General features: G+C 52.5%; 2 protein-coding genes across 2 annotated transcripts in view; one reads left to right on the top strand and one right to left on the bottom strand.

Annotated features, from left to right (window-relative positions):
* Positions 1 to 13,925, top strand: part of MUC20 (mucin 20, cell surface associated) — a 167,972-nt gene that overhangs the window by 25,525 nt on the left and 128,522 nt on the right. The gene's annotated exons all lie outside the window — the stretch shown is intronic.
* The window catches only part of MUC4 (mucin 4, cell surface associated), a 68,881-nt gene that overhangs the window by 7,369 nt on the left and 47,587 nt on the right, over positions 1 to 13,925 (bottom strand). The window contains exons 3-16 of the mRNA XM_082700767.1: positions 13,102 to 13,266; positions 12,665 to 12,820; positions 11,584 to 11,714; positions 10,155 to 10,243; positions 8,346 to 8,525; positions 8,029 to 8,154; positions 7,135 to 7,254; positions 6,598 to 6,806; positions 6,014 to 6,104; positions 5,405 to 5,572; positions 4,757 to 4,858; positions 4,134 to 4,367; positions 2,947 to 3,084; positions 1,373 to 1,554 (exon numbers count right to left, since the gene is read on the bottom strand). Of these exons, the coding sequence (XP_082556893.1) occupies positions 1,373 to 1,554; positions 2,947 to 3,084; positions 4,134 to 4,367; positions 4,757 to 4,858; positions 5,405 to 5,572; positions 6,014 to 6,104; positions 6,598 to 6,806; positions 7,135 to 7,254; positions 8,029 to 8,154; positions 8,346 to 8,525; positions 10,155 to 10,243; positions 11,584 to 11,714; positions 12,665 to 12,820; positions 13,102 to 13,266 (2,091 nt within the window). The remainder of the gene's footprint in view (positions 1 to 1,372; positions 1,555 to 2,946; positions 3,085 to 4,133; positions 4,368 to 4,756; positions 4,859 to 5,404; positions 5,573 to 6,013; positions 6,105 to 6,597; positions 6,807 to 7,134; positions 7,255 to 8,028; positions 8,155 to 8,345; positions 8,526 to 10,154; positions 10,244 to 11,583; positions 11,715 to 12,664; positions 12,821 to 13,101; positions 13,267 to 13,925) is intronic.

The raw sequence follows: 13,925 nt of genomic DNA, 5'->3' as shown, positions 1-13,925 counted from the left end.
CTAAATAAATACTCTACTATCCCTTCAAAACTGGATCTTACAGAAGCTCAGTTTCCTGCTCCATCTTCCCTTGCTGACTCCTCAACCAAGAAGGCAGAGCCACACTGCTAAGCACTGTGAGAACACACAGCAACCGGGAAAATGGCGCAGACAGCTACTGAGTCCCCAAACCTCGTCCAGCCCCCTGGCCTCTCTATTCTGGCACCCCTACGGAGATGACTTTAGAAATCTCCCTAAAATGCAACACCCCAACACTTTCTACTTCCAAGACTGGATATTTTGGGATATCTAAAATAATATATTGATTTTAATCTGTTTCTCACAGTCAGAACCTTAATTCCCGTCTTCTACCACCGGGCTCCTCTACCTCTACCCCATTCAAGCAGGAATTCTTTGCTCATTTTGAGGAGAAGGCTGTGTGTAAGGGCTGAATAGGGTGGAGGGGTACTGCCAGCCAAATACTTTCCTTTATGGCTCCTGCTTTACAACCCAAACAAAATAAGAAAAAGAAAACAAAATTTTAAATAAAGAAAGGGGGCAAGATTCATTGACTGAGGCCAGCTGTCTTGGTTAAGACTTGTATAAATAAAGATTTTCTCCAAAATGAAGAGATCCTTCTTTTAGCTGGAAGGAGACAGTAAAAGAGAAAACAAAGGGGTTTGGGCTCGTCGTGTCCCTCTCTTCCCAACACCATAATGAAGAGACCCCAGAGAGAAATGGCTGTGTGGCGCTTCTGGGCAGATGGGAACTTGGGTTTTCTGTGTCTGAGTGGGGCACAGACGCCAGAGAGCACCTCCCTGGGACCAAAGAGCAGGGAACATGGAACCTGTGACCTGTGTAGTCTCATGCCCAGGGACCACAACGATGCCTTTCTGCTCCTACCTCTCCATGCCTTGTTCTAGAACCATGGAACTGTCTGGGGTCGGGGGAGGAGGGGCAGTGCCTGAGTGACTCAGTCGGTTAAGCACCCAGCTCTCGATTTCGGTTCAGGTCATGATCTCAGGGTCGTGAGATCGAGGCCCCGGTTGGACTCCCTGCTTAGCAGGGAGTCTGCTTGAGATTCTTTTCCTGTCCCTTTGCTCCTCTGCCAACTTGCTTTCTCTCTCTCTCAAATAAATAAATGAGTCTTTAGAACTATGAAGCTGGGAACCCCTGGGGAGTTTTAAAGGATGCTGAGGTAGATGTTTCCTGTAAACCTAGCAGAATGGGAGCTAGGAGATAAAAACCTGAGATTGGTGTTGATACTCCTTGCTGACCACAGCTCCCAACACACACGTTACCACAGTGGGACTGAAATATGACATCCCTTCAGTTCCCACGGCCTGTCTCCTCAACAAGGAGACCTCCCTCCCCCGCTCCTCCCAACACTCACCTCCAGGGAGGAACCGCCCACCCAGCTGGTCAGGTTGTATACACACTGGCTCTCTTTCCTGCAGGCACAGACCACTGTCTTTGGCTGGAGTACAGAGGACAAGTTGTCTTCGATGTTTCTTGCTAGAATCTCCAGAGCAAATGGTTCCAACGACTTTGGCGTCCATAGCAGTGTCCCGTTCTCTGCCCCAGGGAAGACAAGACCATGGAGAGCTGGGAGCCTTGACTGTTGTGTGGTCTGACACATCTTGGCATCTGACAGCCCGAGTGCTCCTGTTGGCCTTCCTGCACCTCTCTCAGATCACCCCTCAAATGTCATCAAGCTTTTCCTCGAGCTAGGCTGGGTTCCTGGAGCGATCCCGGTCACGCGCCAAGCTGGAGGTAGCATGAGCCCCACTAAGTGATTGTAGGGTGGGACTCCACACAGAGGAAGGCACTTGCCCCCTGAAGAGACCCCAAAGGGCAACCATGCCTGTGCCTGCCTGCCTTCATCCAGGAGGGACAGAGAACAAGGCCATAAAGCTAGGATCTTCCTGACCCTGCTCCAAGCTACACTGCACATGAAACTGGTTTCCCCTTCCCGGCAGCCCCATCCCTTGCCCTGATTTCTTGCCCACCCATCTCACTTTGTAGACCTTTGACACCAGACTACAGTGAAAACATTGCTACATATCAGCAAGGACTCTTCTGATCCAAACCTGTCTTACTTACAGTGTCCAAGAAAATAAACAAGTCTCCTTAACACAGAGGTTTGAGAGTTGTTGGAAGTAGGGGACAGACAGGAGTAACTTCCAGGCTGTCCCTCTGCAGGAGAGGAGCCCAGGGGAGGAGGAGAATCTCCTGATGTCATTGGTTAGCACCAGGGAGGGTGCACACAAAGAAGTCCTTCTAACGCACAGAAAGAAAATGAGGCGGAGAGGGGTGCTCTGAGCTTCAAGTAGGGTCCCTGATGGCTTTGGTTTAGCAAAGATCAGTCAGTAGCATAATTGGTGCTGGCCACAGAAGGTAAGTTGCGTCCTGTGGGCTTTGACTTTTTGACCCAGATCATGGTTCTAGGACTGGGGATCGCCACACCATTACTGACAGGGAGAATGAGGCTTTGCTTGGTCCCAGCACGGAAAAGCCACGAGGCAAACATCGTTGGCCAACATAAAAATAATGAGAAATGTACCGGATGAAGGTATTTGTATCTTTAAACCCTGTTTTACCTTATATCCTTCTTTTAAGAGACTTGAAAATGCTGTAGATTAGTATTTTTTAAATTGTTAGACTTTATTCTAATAATTTGGTGATTTCATAAAGCTGGCTAAAGATGATTGCATGTCATTGGATTTGAGGTGAAATGACCTTTGAATCACTTGTATGGGCCCTGAAGCAGCATAGCTAGCTGGGCAGATTGCCAGAAGGCCGTCACTGTGATTCACTGGGGACACCTATCTGAATCAGAGTGCTCATTCTCAGAAATGCTGGTCCTAGATATACCGATGGAAAAGTGCCGTGAAGTTCCCCAGCGTGTAATGATGCCAAATTACCTCCAGCTTGACTCTGACCTCTTAAGCAGCCAAGTGCTCTTACCAAAGATCCTGAAGTCAGTGCTGCTGTTCCTCAAAGTGAATGTGACGTTCTTAGAGTGGCTGGTGTACTGAACCCGCATGGTCTGCCCCATGTAGGCTTCCAGCACATGCTGACCCTTGATAGAGGGTGGGTACTTATCTGAAACACAAAGAGAGGATTCGGGGTTTGGGGCAAGACACTTTCTTGCCTCACAGGGCTCCTCTCTCTTTGTCTAGTCTTCTGGTTTGTGTGAGGTGTTCTCAGGGCTCTGATCCACCTCTGGAAGCAGGAATTATTCCATGTACCTGCCTTCAGATCTCTGTAGAGCGGGACGGGGTTCTATTTAGCTTTTCTTTATCTCCCCCCACCCCCCTCCACAAGATGGGGTCAGGTCAAGTTCCTTCCTAATCAGAGTGCTATGCTGGGCATGGTATAATGTGAATCAGAGACTAGTGTCATTCAGACCACCACAGAGTTTTCCCATTGGGAGAGGGCTGGAAATGGTCAGGCTAATCTCCAGATGGGCTAATTTCCAGACGTCAGGAAATAGAGGAATACAGTGGAAATGCTATTTCCATGTCATTATTCATTCAGTCAGTCACTTAACACCTTTATTGAGCACCTACTATATGGCTGTCTCTGTTCTAGGTAGTGAGGACACAGCAGGAAACAAATAATAAAAAAAAGATACCTGTGAAAACTAGAAAATATGCTAGATAGTTTTCAGTGCTAAGGAGGAAAAACAAAGCAGGGAAGGTGAACAGGAAGTATGGGTAAATGTGAAATTTTAGAAGGCTAGCCAAGAAAGGCATTGCTGAGAAGGCGACTCGATTTGCGCAGAGCCTTGAAGGGGGTGGGGGTGAGCGTGGGGCTGGTCTGGAGGAAGGGGGTTGGGCAGAAAACAGTGTGTGTGGAGTCTGGAGTCAAGAGTGAGCCTGGTGTGTTTGAAGAACACAGAGAAGCCAGTGGGGCTGAAGTAGAGGGAGCAGGGCGGGGGGAAGTAGAGGAGAAGTTTAACTGCTACTGGGGTCATGTTGGAAAGGGCTTTGAAAGTCATCACAGTGAGCTGGGGAGTCGTGGGAGGAGTAACAGAGCGAAAGAATCTGTTAATTTTTTTGAATGTGCAACTTGAAGGAATGTCATGAAGGGGTTGCTCCTCATCTGTCAGCTGACCCCGCCAACACCTCCCTCTGCTTCATGCCACTTACTGAGGGTGGTGTTCATCTTCTGGTACCTTCTGAAGAGGATCTTTGTGTTCAGGCCAGTGCTTCTGCTTCCTGTGGCCAGGCTGTCATAGATGCACTGTTTGTCTCCGTCACACTCGGAGACCAGCTTGTTATCCGAGGTTTCGTTTCCCCTCCATTGGGAAAAAAAGACAGGGGTGAAGTTGGAAGGCAGGTGGTCGTCTCTCTTGCCAAGGAGCCTTGTGTCACTGATTTCCCCTATAACACATGGAGGCAATGGCGGGGGGAGCAGGGATGGGTCTCCAGTTATGATTTTGGCCGTGTCTACCCCTTACTCTCACTCTACATGCCTTGGGGCGAGGGAGGGAGATGCGGAGGGAGGGAGTGACTTCTGGCTTTTGAGGCTGCAAATCCCTACTCTAGTGAGTGACGGCCACCACTGCCCTTGTCTTCTCTTCCAGGAAGAGAAACACAGCTGAGATGGGGTTGGAGAGGACAAATCTGGGGGGGGGGGTGCAGAATCCTCAGCCTTTCCACCTCTCCCTCACAAAGGATGGAGGTCTGGCTCCCACAAGCGGAGGGAGGCAATGCTTCCTTCATCCCAGCTCGGCTTCTTCTACCCCGAGGACTCTGAGGCCCAGACTTACAGGTCATTCCGTATTGAAAAAGCAACTCCTCGGTGCTATCACGGGGAATGGTGGAGCCGTTGGGCATCCTGAAGTCATCATCTGGATTGTCATTCCAGACTCCTGAGGGTCAGAGTAGGAGGTCGGCCACCCTGGGTCTGTGGCTCTCCCCTTCTCTGGGGAGCATCCAGTGAGGCACGCTCAGGGTATGACCATGGTGAGGGAGCCTGGGAAGCCTCTTCCAGTTGCGCTTGTTCTCGGCTCGGTCCTTTCAGGGGGGGCAGGCATGACCGTACCTCATAGCCGACCCCTCTGTCTCCGGGATAGAGGAGGGGGAAATGGAGGAAGAAGGGAGGGGAAGTGGGGCTGGAGGCAGGGAACGGGCAGCTGCTGGCTCTACCTTCCCCAGAGCCCATCCTCAAAGCCCCCTCAGCTGTCCTGGAACCCGAGATTCACGATGACAAAAAGTGAGGCTGAAAGCAAGCTGAAGAGAGCCCTCGTCCCTCCCCACCTCTGCACAGCCTCAGGGTTCTGTTCCCAGGAGGCCGAGGAAGAGCAGCTCAGCCTAGGACACCCACAGGCCAACTGGACTGGCAGCTGCCTGTGGTCTGGGGCCCCCGCTCTTTCTGCTGCCGCTGCCTCAGACTCAGAATCCTGCCTGCTTCTCACCCAGGAGGCCTTCTGTGCGGTTTCGATACTCCTCCGGGAGGCCGCAGGAGGCATGGAGGATGTTGGAGAGGGCAATCACTGAGATGGTCACGGTCCCATCGAAGATGGCTGACACCAGCGAGCCATTGCGGGTCACGATGATGCCGGTGGTGTTGAACGTCTCCGGGCCTGGAAGGTGGGGAGGCAGAAGAGGAAGAAACCAGCACTGGAACCCTGTGGGCCCAAGACTTAGCAGTAGTGAAGGGTCAAGGTGCAGAGGGGAGACTCTGAGAGCAGCTATGGGGGTGGCCTTGGGATACCTTCTCCGGTGGCCCAGAGCCAAACTCACAGGACACCCCCTCCTTCCTGGGGACTAGAGATGGGCACGAGGCTATCACTGCCCTGGAGGAAGGAGAGACGTGAGGAAGGAAAGCCCAATGTCTGGCTCCTAGTGAAGAAGCCACCCAGGTCCAGCTGCTGAAAGAAGACGAGGTGAAGCGGGGTTGCTGACCTCTTCCCTGCCCTCCCCGCCCCATGCCCCTGCCTCCGGGCTGCTCCCTGGCACTGGGCGCCCCCACTGAAGCTTGACCCAGGGAAGCAGAAGGGAGCTGACAGCTGCTCCCAGCCTACCTTCTGGGTCTTCATGGTTAGTCTCAAATGTCACAGTCTGGTTATTGACCTGCACGTGGATTGTGTCATTGGGCTCAAGGAGCCATCGGACCTGGATGGGGAATTGGAGAGGATCTAAGACTGACCTGAAGTGGGCCCCGAGGCAGAGAAAGAAGGCTGCAGAGAGTTTGGACCTGAGCCCCGGAGGAAGAGGGTGGTAGAGGGATGACAGGTTGTGCTAGCTCAGGACTTAGAGGGCTCAGCAGGGGCCCGGCTGGAGCTCCCTGCTGTCAGCACCTTTAAAGGGACTGTGACCATCTCAGTGACGGCCCTCTCCAACATTTCTCAGATGATCTCATTTAAATCTCACAAGAGCCCTGTGAGGTAGGTAATTTTACTCTCCCCATTTTGCTACAAGAAAACTGAGTCACTGGGAGTTCCGTCATTTCTTCAGGATCACATGACTGACGGAGCTCTGACCCGAATCCCACTGTCTCTAGGGTTGACTCTTGAACCACTGCACTGGCCAGACATGTCCTCCCTCCCTGCTGTCCCATCCCCTTCCTCCTTCTTCCTCTCCTTCTTGGGGCCCCTGCCTCACTTACTGTGATGGGGTCCAGTTGGCTGGTGTCATATTTAGCTGCAAAGGCGATGAAGTTGGTGGCCTGGGCGGAGCCCGTCTGGGCGGTACGGCCCTGCAGCAGGAATGAGGAGTTTCCATCCCAGGCCCGGACCAGCTGGAAGTCCCCCAGCCCATTGAAGGTGAAGTTGGCACCATCCAAGGTGCTGATGTGCGGGTCCCCAAACATCCAGGCTGGAAGAAAGGAAGAGACCACAATGGCAGACTGTCCAGGGAAGGATCTGGGATTCCCCCACTGCCTCCAGACCGACTCAAGCCTGGGAGACGTTCATGGAGTAGAGAACCATCCCCAGAGGCCCTCTTGCACTTTTGTGCCCCTGCCCAAATTCACATCATTATCCCCGCCCCCCAACCCCTTCCCCAACGCCAGGTACAAAGCCTCTGTTTGCCTCTGGCCACACACTAAACCGTCTCCACTTGGTGGCCACGGCCCTGCCCCAGGAAGCTTGCTGTCCCTCCCCAGTGGCCCGGCCTCAGCCCTGTGGGGCCCCAGCAGCCTCACCGGGCCTCAGGGGCCGGTACCCAGCACAGCCGATGCGTGGCCGCCTTCGGTGGTACAGGGCACAGAAGGACGGCTTGTCGTTCCAGCGGCAGCACCAGTCCCATGGCTCCAGCTCCTGGTCTAGGGGAAAGATTGGCATGTGGGAGGGAGACAGAGGGCCTGCAGAGCCTGGCGGAAGGTTTGGTGAGGCAGGATGACACGGGAGTCGGGCCAACTTGGAGCAGATCCTGCCCTGCTCCATGGCCTTGGAGCATTGACCGTCACTCTCTCCCTTGTAGGCTTGCCGGAGCTGTGTGTGCAGCAGAGCCCCAGGGGTGCACCCAGGGGGTTCGGGGCTGTGTCCTAGGGGCTTTCTCTCCAGAAGGGTGGGGCTGAGTGCCCCTGGGAGGCTGTGATTGATGGTCTGGGGAACCATGGGGGCAGCTGTGATTGTCAGAGGTAGCGGGGTGGTTGGGGACAGAGGGGGGAGCCACAGTACCCTGGTCCCCCAACCCTGTGCTCTCTAGCTCCTCTGGAGGGTCTCTGTCGCCTCTGTGGAGGTGACAGTCAGCTGATTTGGGCCCAGAGGAACAGGGTCTCACTTGGTCCCCTCTCCTTCCCTGGAGAGAAGTCTCCACTCTTGTCTGGGGCTAGGAGGCCAAGTGAAGATGGGGCAAGAGGCACTGGATCATAAATCCCCGGGAGGTCAGCTGGAAGGGATTTGGAACCTTCCCAACGTTACAAGATCAGGAAATTAGTGGCCAGAGAGGGGAGGCAGCTGGGAGGGAATGGGGACAAAAGGCTTCTTTCTTCAGGTCCCACTGCTTGGCTGGGAGCCCAGGCCTGGTTTCTGACAGAAAAGAGTAGAGAGAGCTTCAGAGAAGGCGGGGATGAGATCTCTGCAGTCACACGTACCAAATTGCCAAGGAGCATGCACTGTCCAGCCCTGGAGGAGCTCGCCCCAGGGCCCGTAGCGGCAGCACACGCCCCCGCGCCAGGAAGAGAAGCTGCACAGCTGCCTGCTGCCGAGGCCCCACCAGCCTGTGACAAGGATGGACATGCTCAGGCCCAGAGGTCTGGAGAGAGGGGTAGCGGCGGGTATGGGGTCGGGGGCGAAGGGTGGGCGGGGCGAAGGGGTCCTGGAAGGGATAGGTCAGGTGTGAGCAGAGGGTTGGTGGGTGGTCTTATGGGGCATAGCGGGGATGACCCAGGAAACAGGAAGGGGGCATCACCCATGCTGATGGGCTGGAATCGTAAATCCCATAGTCCCTGCTGCCAGGAGCAAGGGCAGGAGATCTGGTTCCAGCCCCATGTGGGCCCCCGAGGCTGTCTTTTCAACCACTGCAGGCACCGGAGACGGTAGTTGGGCCTTTCTTCCCCGTGTAGGCTATAGACCTGCAGGCCCCGGACGCCTAGAGCAGCAAAGGAAGAAGGGGTTATCCCAGGGCCTCTGGCCACAAGCTCTCTGCTTTAGCAGCCTAACTCATCAATGCACATTCTGCAGCCACCACCCCCCACCCCGACTCTGGACAGCAACTCCAGGGAAGGGACCCAGTTCAGACTGGCCCCTTTTATGAGACATCCAGAGGCCCTTAAAACTTGGATCTTAGAGGGAAACCCTGGGACAAGTGATGGACAGAGCAGACTCACCTGCATGCACTCTGAGCCAGACTCCAGCCCTGAGCTTCCGTCCACCAATCCTCCAACCCTCCCATCTGCCCTCTGAACTCCAGTGCCTTCCCATCTCCCCAAACTAGTCCTTCCTCATTCATCCTTTATCTCACTAAGGGGCGCCACCAACCACCAGCTCAGACCTTGGCTTTCATCCCTGACCCTCCCCCTCCCCCAGCACAGACTGCCAAAGTAGACAGGACAACAGCCAGCTGGGGGCTTGCTCCAGCACCGTGAGGCTGAGGAAGCATCCTCTGGGCCCAGAAGCCATCCTCAGAAGGGACAAGTAACTAGGAGAAAAAACCCTGGTTTGAATTTAAGCTTTAACCGTAGGTTACATACTGCCTACCCCAAAAGCCAGGAGTGAAAAGGGGCCTCCAGAGTCCAATAAGACACAGCAGGACATAATGTATTAGATTTTGACCCTGTTCCCACACAAAAGAAGAAATTGTCAAGATAACTATAATTTGTTAAGGTTTTGAAAAAATATTTACTTTATCTTCTTTACAATGGCTGGATATCATGGGAAACAAATCAGATATTCTTCCCCAAAACACACACACACAATCGTATTGCGCCTTCTAGGTCACAAGAAGATGCATCTTGATAGAATGGCCCAGAATCTGACAGGGCAGTTCTCTCCACAAGATGGCACCCACGATTTGACATAGCTTCCGTGTACCAAAAGCTCTTGTCCCAGAGCAAAGAGAAGTAGATTTATGCTTCACAATCTACATGGCTGATTTCCAATGCTAAACTGTCCTTCATTCAACTCACATTTTGGGAACTATAATCTCTGTCCCATTGGGACCTCTGGACAACAGATTGAGTCATGTCCCATGGAGCCTCCTGATACAGAAGCCCTGGCCTTCTTAACAGAGTGAGAGCTCCTTGAGAGCAAACATAGTCAGTCTTTGTCCTTTTTTTCTCTTCCTCCTTCCTATTCCTGGCTTTTAGCACACAGCAGGTGCTCAGTTAATGATGACTGGCTGAATGTCAGACTTCTGGATCTCCCCGCAGCAGATTGCCTGCAGGGATCTCATCTGGGTTCTTATTCCAGCCCTGGGACAGGACACTTGGACCTAAGGGCCCATTCATATCCCCAGCTCCTGGCACAGCCCTGTCCTTACTTCCAGGATCTGGTCCCCCACTGAGAGACCTGGCTTTGGCACATCCCAGGGAGGAACATAACCCTGGCTGGGACTGTGCTGTGTGATGGCACAGAAGGTACCAGATGCACTTGGGTAGTGCCAAGTCCTGATTGTACTTGTGGGTCAGATTGTGTGGGGGATGCCCTGGGGCAGTGGAGATGCTAGAGGGCTGCCTCATTAGGACTCTCATGACTCCTGGAGTTGAGGACAGAGAGTTACCTGAGTTGGAATTCAGGAATTGGTCTGGTAGATACTTCTTCCACAGTGGCTGGGATGTCAGTGGGCTGTTTTCAAAATGCCCGTCTCCACTGTAGGCAAAGGGAAAAAATTGCATGCCTCCGTCACACACGGGGTCTTTCCTCTGGGTCGACTAGTTGTACATTCATGCCACCAGTGGGACAGACCATCACTCAGTGTGGGTAGTCATTAGATACCAGTCATTACACAGTCAGCTCATCAGGCAGCCGGCATCTCTGACTCCTAGCAACAAGCAGGAGAGGGCAGAGACGGGGGGGGGGGGGGCAAAGGGAAGGAAGGCTCTGATTTATTCTATAGCTGACCACTGACTGCAAGAAGTGTGCACAAGGCAGAGGTGTGCACACAACAGGGTTCAGGCTTTCTTCTGATGAGTTTCCCTTCAATGGGGGGATTGGACAGAGGGCTGGGGAGGGCACCGGACGTTGGGATGCTAAGAGCCAATCTCTGCCTCTGAGCAGTGACTCCTGACTTTCTTCCTCTCTGCCACAGGATAGGTGAGGCACACGGGTGGGACACTCTCCGTGGACTACTCAGGAGGGTGGGCAATCCCTAGCTAGTGGAATAATTCAACTTCTTTCTCTTTCACAGCACATGAGAAAGCAAAGGAAAGCAATAGAATTATAGGGGCAACCCTGAACACCATCTAAGAGAATTTGCATCAATGACTAGTAACACATTATGTGACCTTTACAATTGATTGCACACACCAGCATCTCGAAAGAGTGGTTGAGAACTGTTGTCAGAGACTGAGTCACCTTCACACACAGGAATCCATGGCCCCGTCCATGGCTCTCTCCCTCTACCCTCTGTCTTTCCCACTGACCCCACATAAGCTGTTGGTGCCCCTAGATGAGGGATTAATGCTCAGCCCAACAGAAGTCAGGAAGGCAGATTTCAGCCTCAAATATCTGGGTGCAAGGTCCTGCTTTGTCACTTCCATCTCTGAGACTTTGGGCAAATTACTGATCTATTTTTACCTCAGTTTTCTTACCTATAGAATGGGTAGTAAAGAGTATCTCCTTCATGGGTTGTGATAATTAGATAAAATAATGCATCTTAAGTAGTTTGTGTAATACATGTTGGCTGGTATTACTATGATACTTGAGAGGTCAAGAGGGGTTGGCTAATGTCAGTAGAAATCAGAGAGGTCAAAGCTCTGGGAATTATCATGAAGCCTGGGGACTGGGTTGGGAAAGAGAATGTCAGGTGAATGGGCATATTTTAATTTGAAACAGCAAGAAGTGGGAGCTGGAGTTGGTGTGAGTCAGAAACATCAGCAAGAAGGATTCACAGCCTGTCCTGGGGGGATTGGGAGTGGGTGTGCAGCCAAAATCCTGCCCTGGACCACTTCCTGTATCTGTTCAGTGCTGACTGCCCATTCCCATCCTACCTGGAGAAGCCCATGAGGACTGGGTTGCCTGGGCGCTGGGTCACATCCCACTGCATGCCGCCATTTTGGTAAAGAAACAGGGCGTAGGACCTGCTCCCATCCGTGGAAAGGATGGCCTGGTAGGTGTTGGTCTGGAGGTCGGTTGGAGACAAACATAGGATTGCCTGTGAGAGATCTGGGGTCTCCTCCCTGGTGTCCCATCACCCTCCGCACCACCCTGCCTGGACACACACATCATCTTTTCCTGGCCTCCCCAGAAAATGTTTGGGATTGTGCAGGACAGCTTTCACCCTGGGGATCAAAGCGCCTATCGTAGTGCATTTGCCTTCTTCATGACTTTTCTCCAGGGAGGGGTGATAAAAGGCTCTGGTTTAGGATCCAGTGAGAAGAGAGTTTGTGTAGAAAAGCTTCAGGACTCAGAAAGGTTAGCCACCACCGCAGAGAGCCAAGGGAGGCCTATTTAGCTTCCTCTGGGATATTTTTAAGCACATTGTTCAAATGTCCCCTCAACCTAAATACTGTGTATGGACCACAGAGGTCCTCCAGATACTAGAGATCCTCTGGAAGCAGATGCCAAGCACTGCTTGAACAAAGTAGGTAACCAACGAACTCATTGACCCAAAGAAGTGAGAGACTAGACCACATAAGGGCTGTAAGAGCTGAGTCCCTGGGGGAAGACTGAGGACACCGTGTAGGCTGATCATTGCCCTTGGATGGGTCTGCCACTGAGAGCCAGAATTGGAAGTCAGAAAGCCTCAGCTCCAAGCCTGGCTTTGTCATTGGCCAGCTGGGTGACCTTGAGCAGATTGCTTAACCTCTCTAACCATCGTCTTCTAAAATGTAGATAATAATATCAGGTTGAGTCATATATATACAATTGCCAATAGTCAGCCATTTTGACTTACAAAAATTCTATTTCCTATGTTTCAACCCAATGAGTCCTAAGTGAGTGCTCAGCAAACAGGGTGGGGGTGATCTGTTCCTGAGTCAGAGCACATGTTAGAAAAGCGGCCCCTGCCTAGGGTTCTAGGATGTCTGACTTCCAGATGGTTCACAGGGAGCTGTCCATTGTTTCACTCACCCCGAAGGTCCACCGGGCAGGATAGGCATGGGCTTTGACCCACGTGACCTTTAGGGTCCACCTTGCTTTGTAGTTCCAAGTGTAGGTGAACTTTTTAATCCAAGACTCCACCTGCCAGACTAGCTGGTTGTGTTCATTATCGAGTGTCTCATATTCCTAGGAAAGGAAAGCAGATAAGACAAGGAAATGAGGGTCCTACCTGCAGGTATGTTCATGGTTGTGAAAGGGTATTCCCAAGTCTATGTAACAGTCCTGCTCTGTTTCCTCCCCACCCTCATATTTAAACATCATCCCCGGCCCACACAGAGCCCAGGCTCGGACAACAGTAACGTGCGTGCGCGCGCGCACACACACACACACACACACCGCCACATAGCCCTTTGTCTCTCTTTGCTGGCTGTTGGGGGTTCCTGAATTCTGGGCTTGGAAAGGCTCACCTGATAAAATATGGTTCCCTGGCCAGTGGAAAAATCAGCATCGTCCCAGAATGGAGCCACCAGGGCCATGGGGTCCCAGCCTGTGAAGCCTCTACGTGGGGGATTGGGGTAGGAGAAAACCTGGTACTCTGACTCCGGGAAGATGATCTGCCCATTATCTGTGAACTGGGCACAAAAGTTCTTCTGGTTAGTGTTTAAGGAGGAAGGAGGAAGGGACAAAAATATCCCAGCACAGGGCCAGCTCCTCAGAAGTGTGACCCCCAAGGACCTCTCTGGGTAAACTGCAGAGATGTCAACAACTTCCACAAGAAGTTGTCATTCATCTCCCTGCCTGCTGGGAGAGACCCCTTTACGTAGTTCTCACACAATACTCTTCATCTGCAGGACACTCCTCAGTTTTAAGTACTTCCTGTCATGGTAGGTTTTCCCCTGCTTCCATGGCCAACCCCATCTACAAACAGGCCCATCACAGAGCAGAGCCCTCTGGGTGAGTCCCCATAGAGCCATCCTGAGGCTCCATCCACATCAGAGTGGGCTAGACGATTGCTACACTCAGTCCCATCTCTGGGTTGCCCTATCTTAGTGTGCCCTGCCCCAGCCCCCATGCCCACCCCTGAGGCCTGCAGGTACCACAACCACCATTCCGTCTCTTCTCCAGGAGACATGGTGTCCTTGGACTGAGGAGCCAGTAAATATTCATAGAAAATGTAAACAGCATTAAAAGGTGGTTTCCCAAGTAGAGCTTCTAACTCATTAAAAAGGCTCTGAAAACAGTGGAGAGCTTAGTGGACTCCCAGACCTCTCTATTGAGGTAAAGACACTTT

This window comes from Mustela nivalis (assembly GCF_964662115.1).
Source record: "Mustela nivalis genome assembly, chromosome: 1".
Taxonomy (NCBI): domain Eukaryota; kingdom Metazoa; phylum Chordata; class Mammalia; order Carnivora; family Mustelidae; genus Mustela; species Mustela nivalis.
This window is presented reverse-complemented; position numbering and strand designations above follow the sequence as displayed.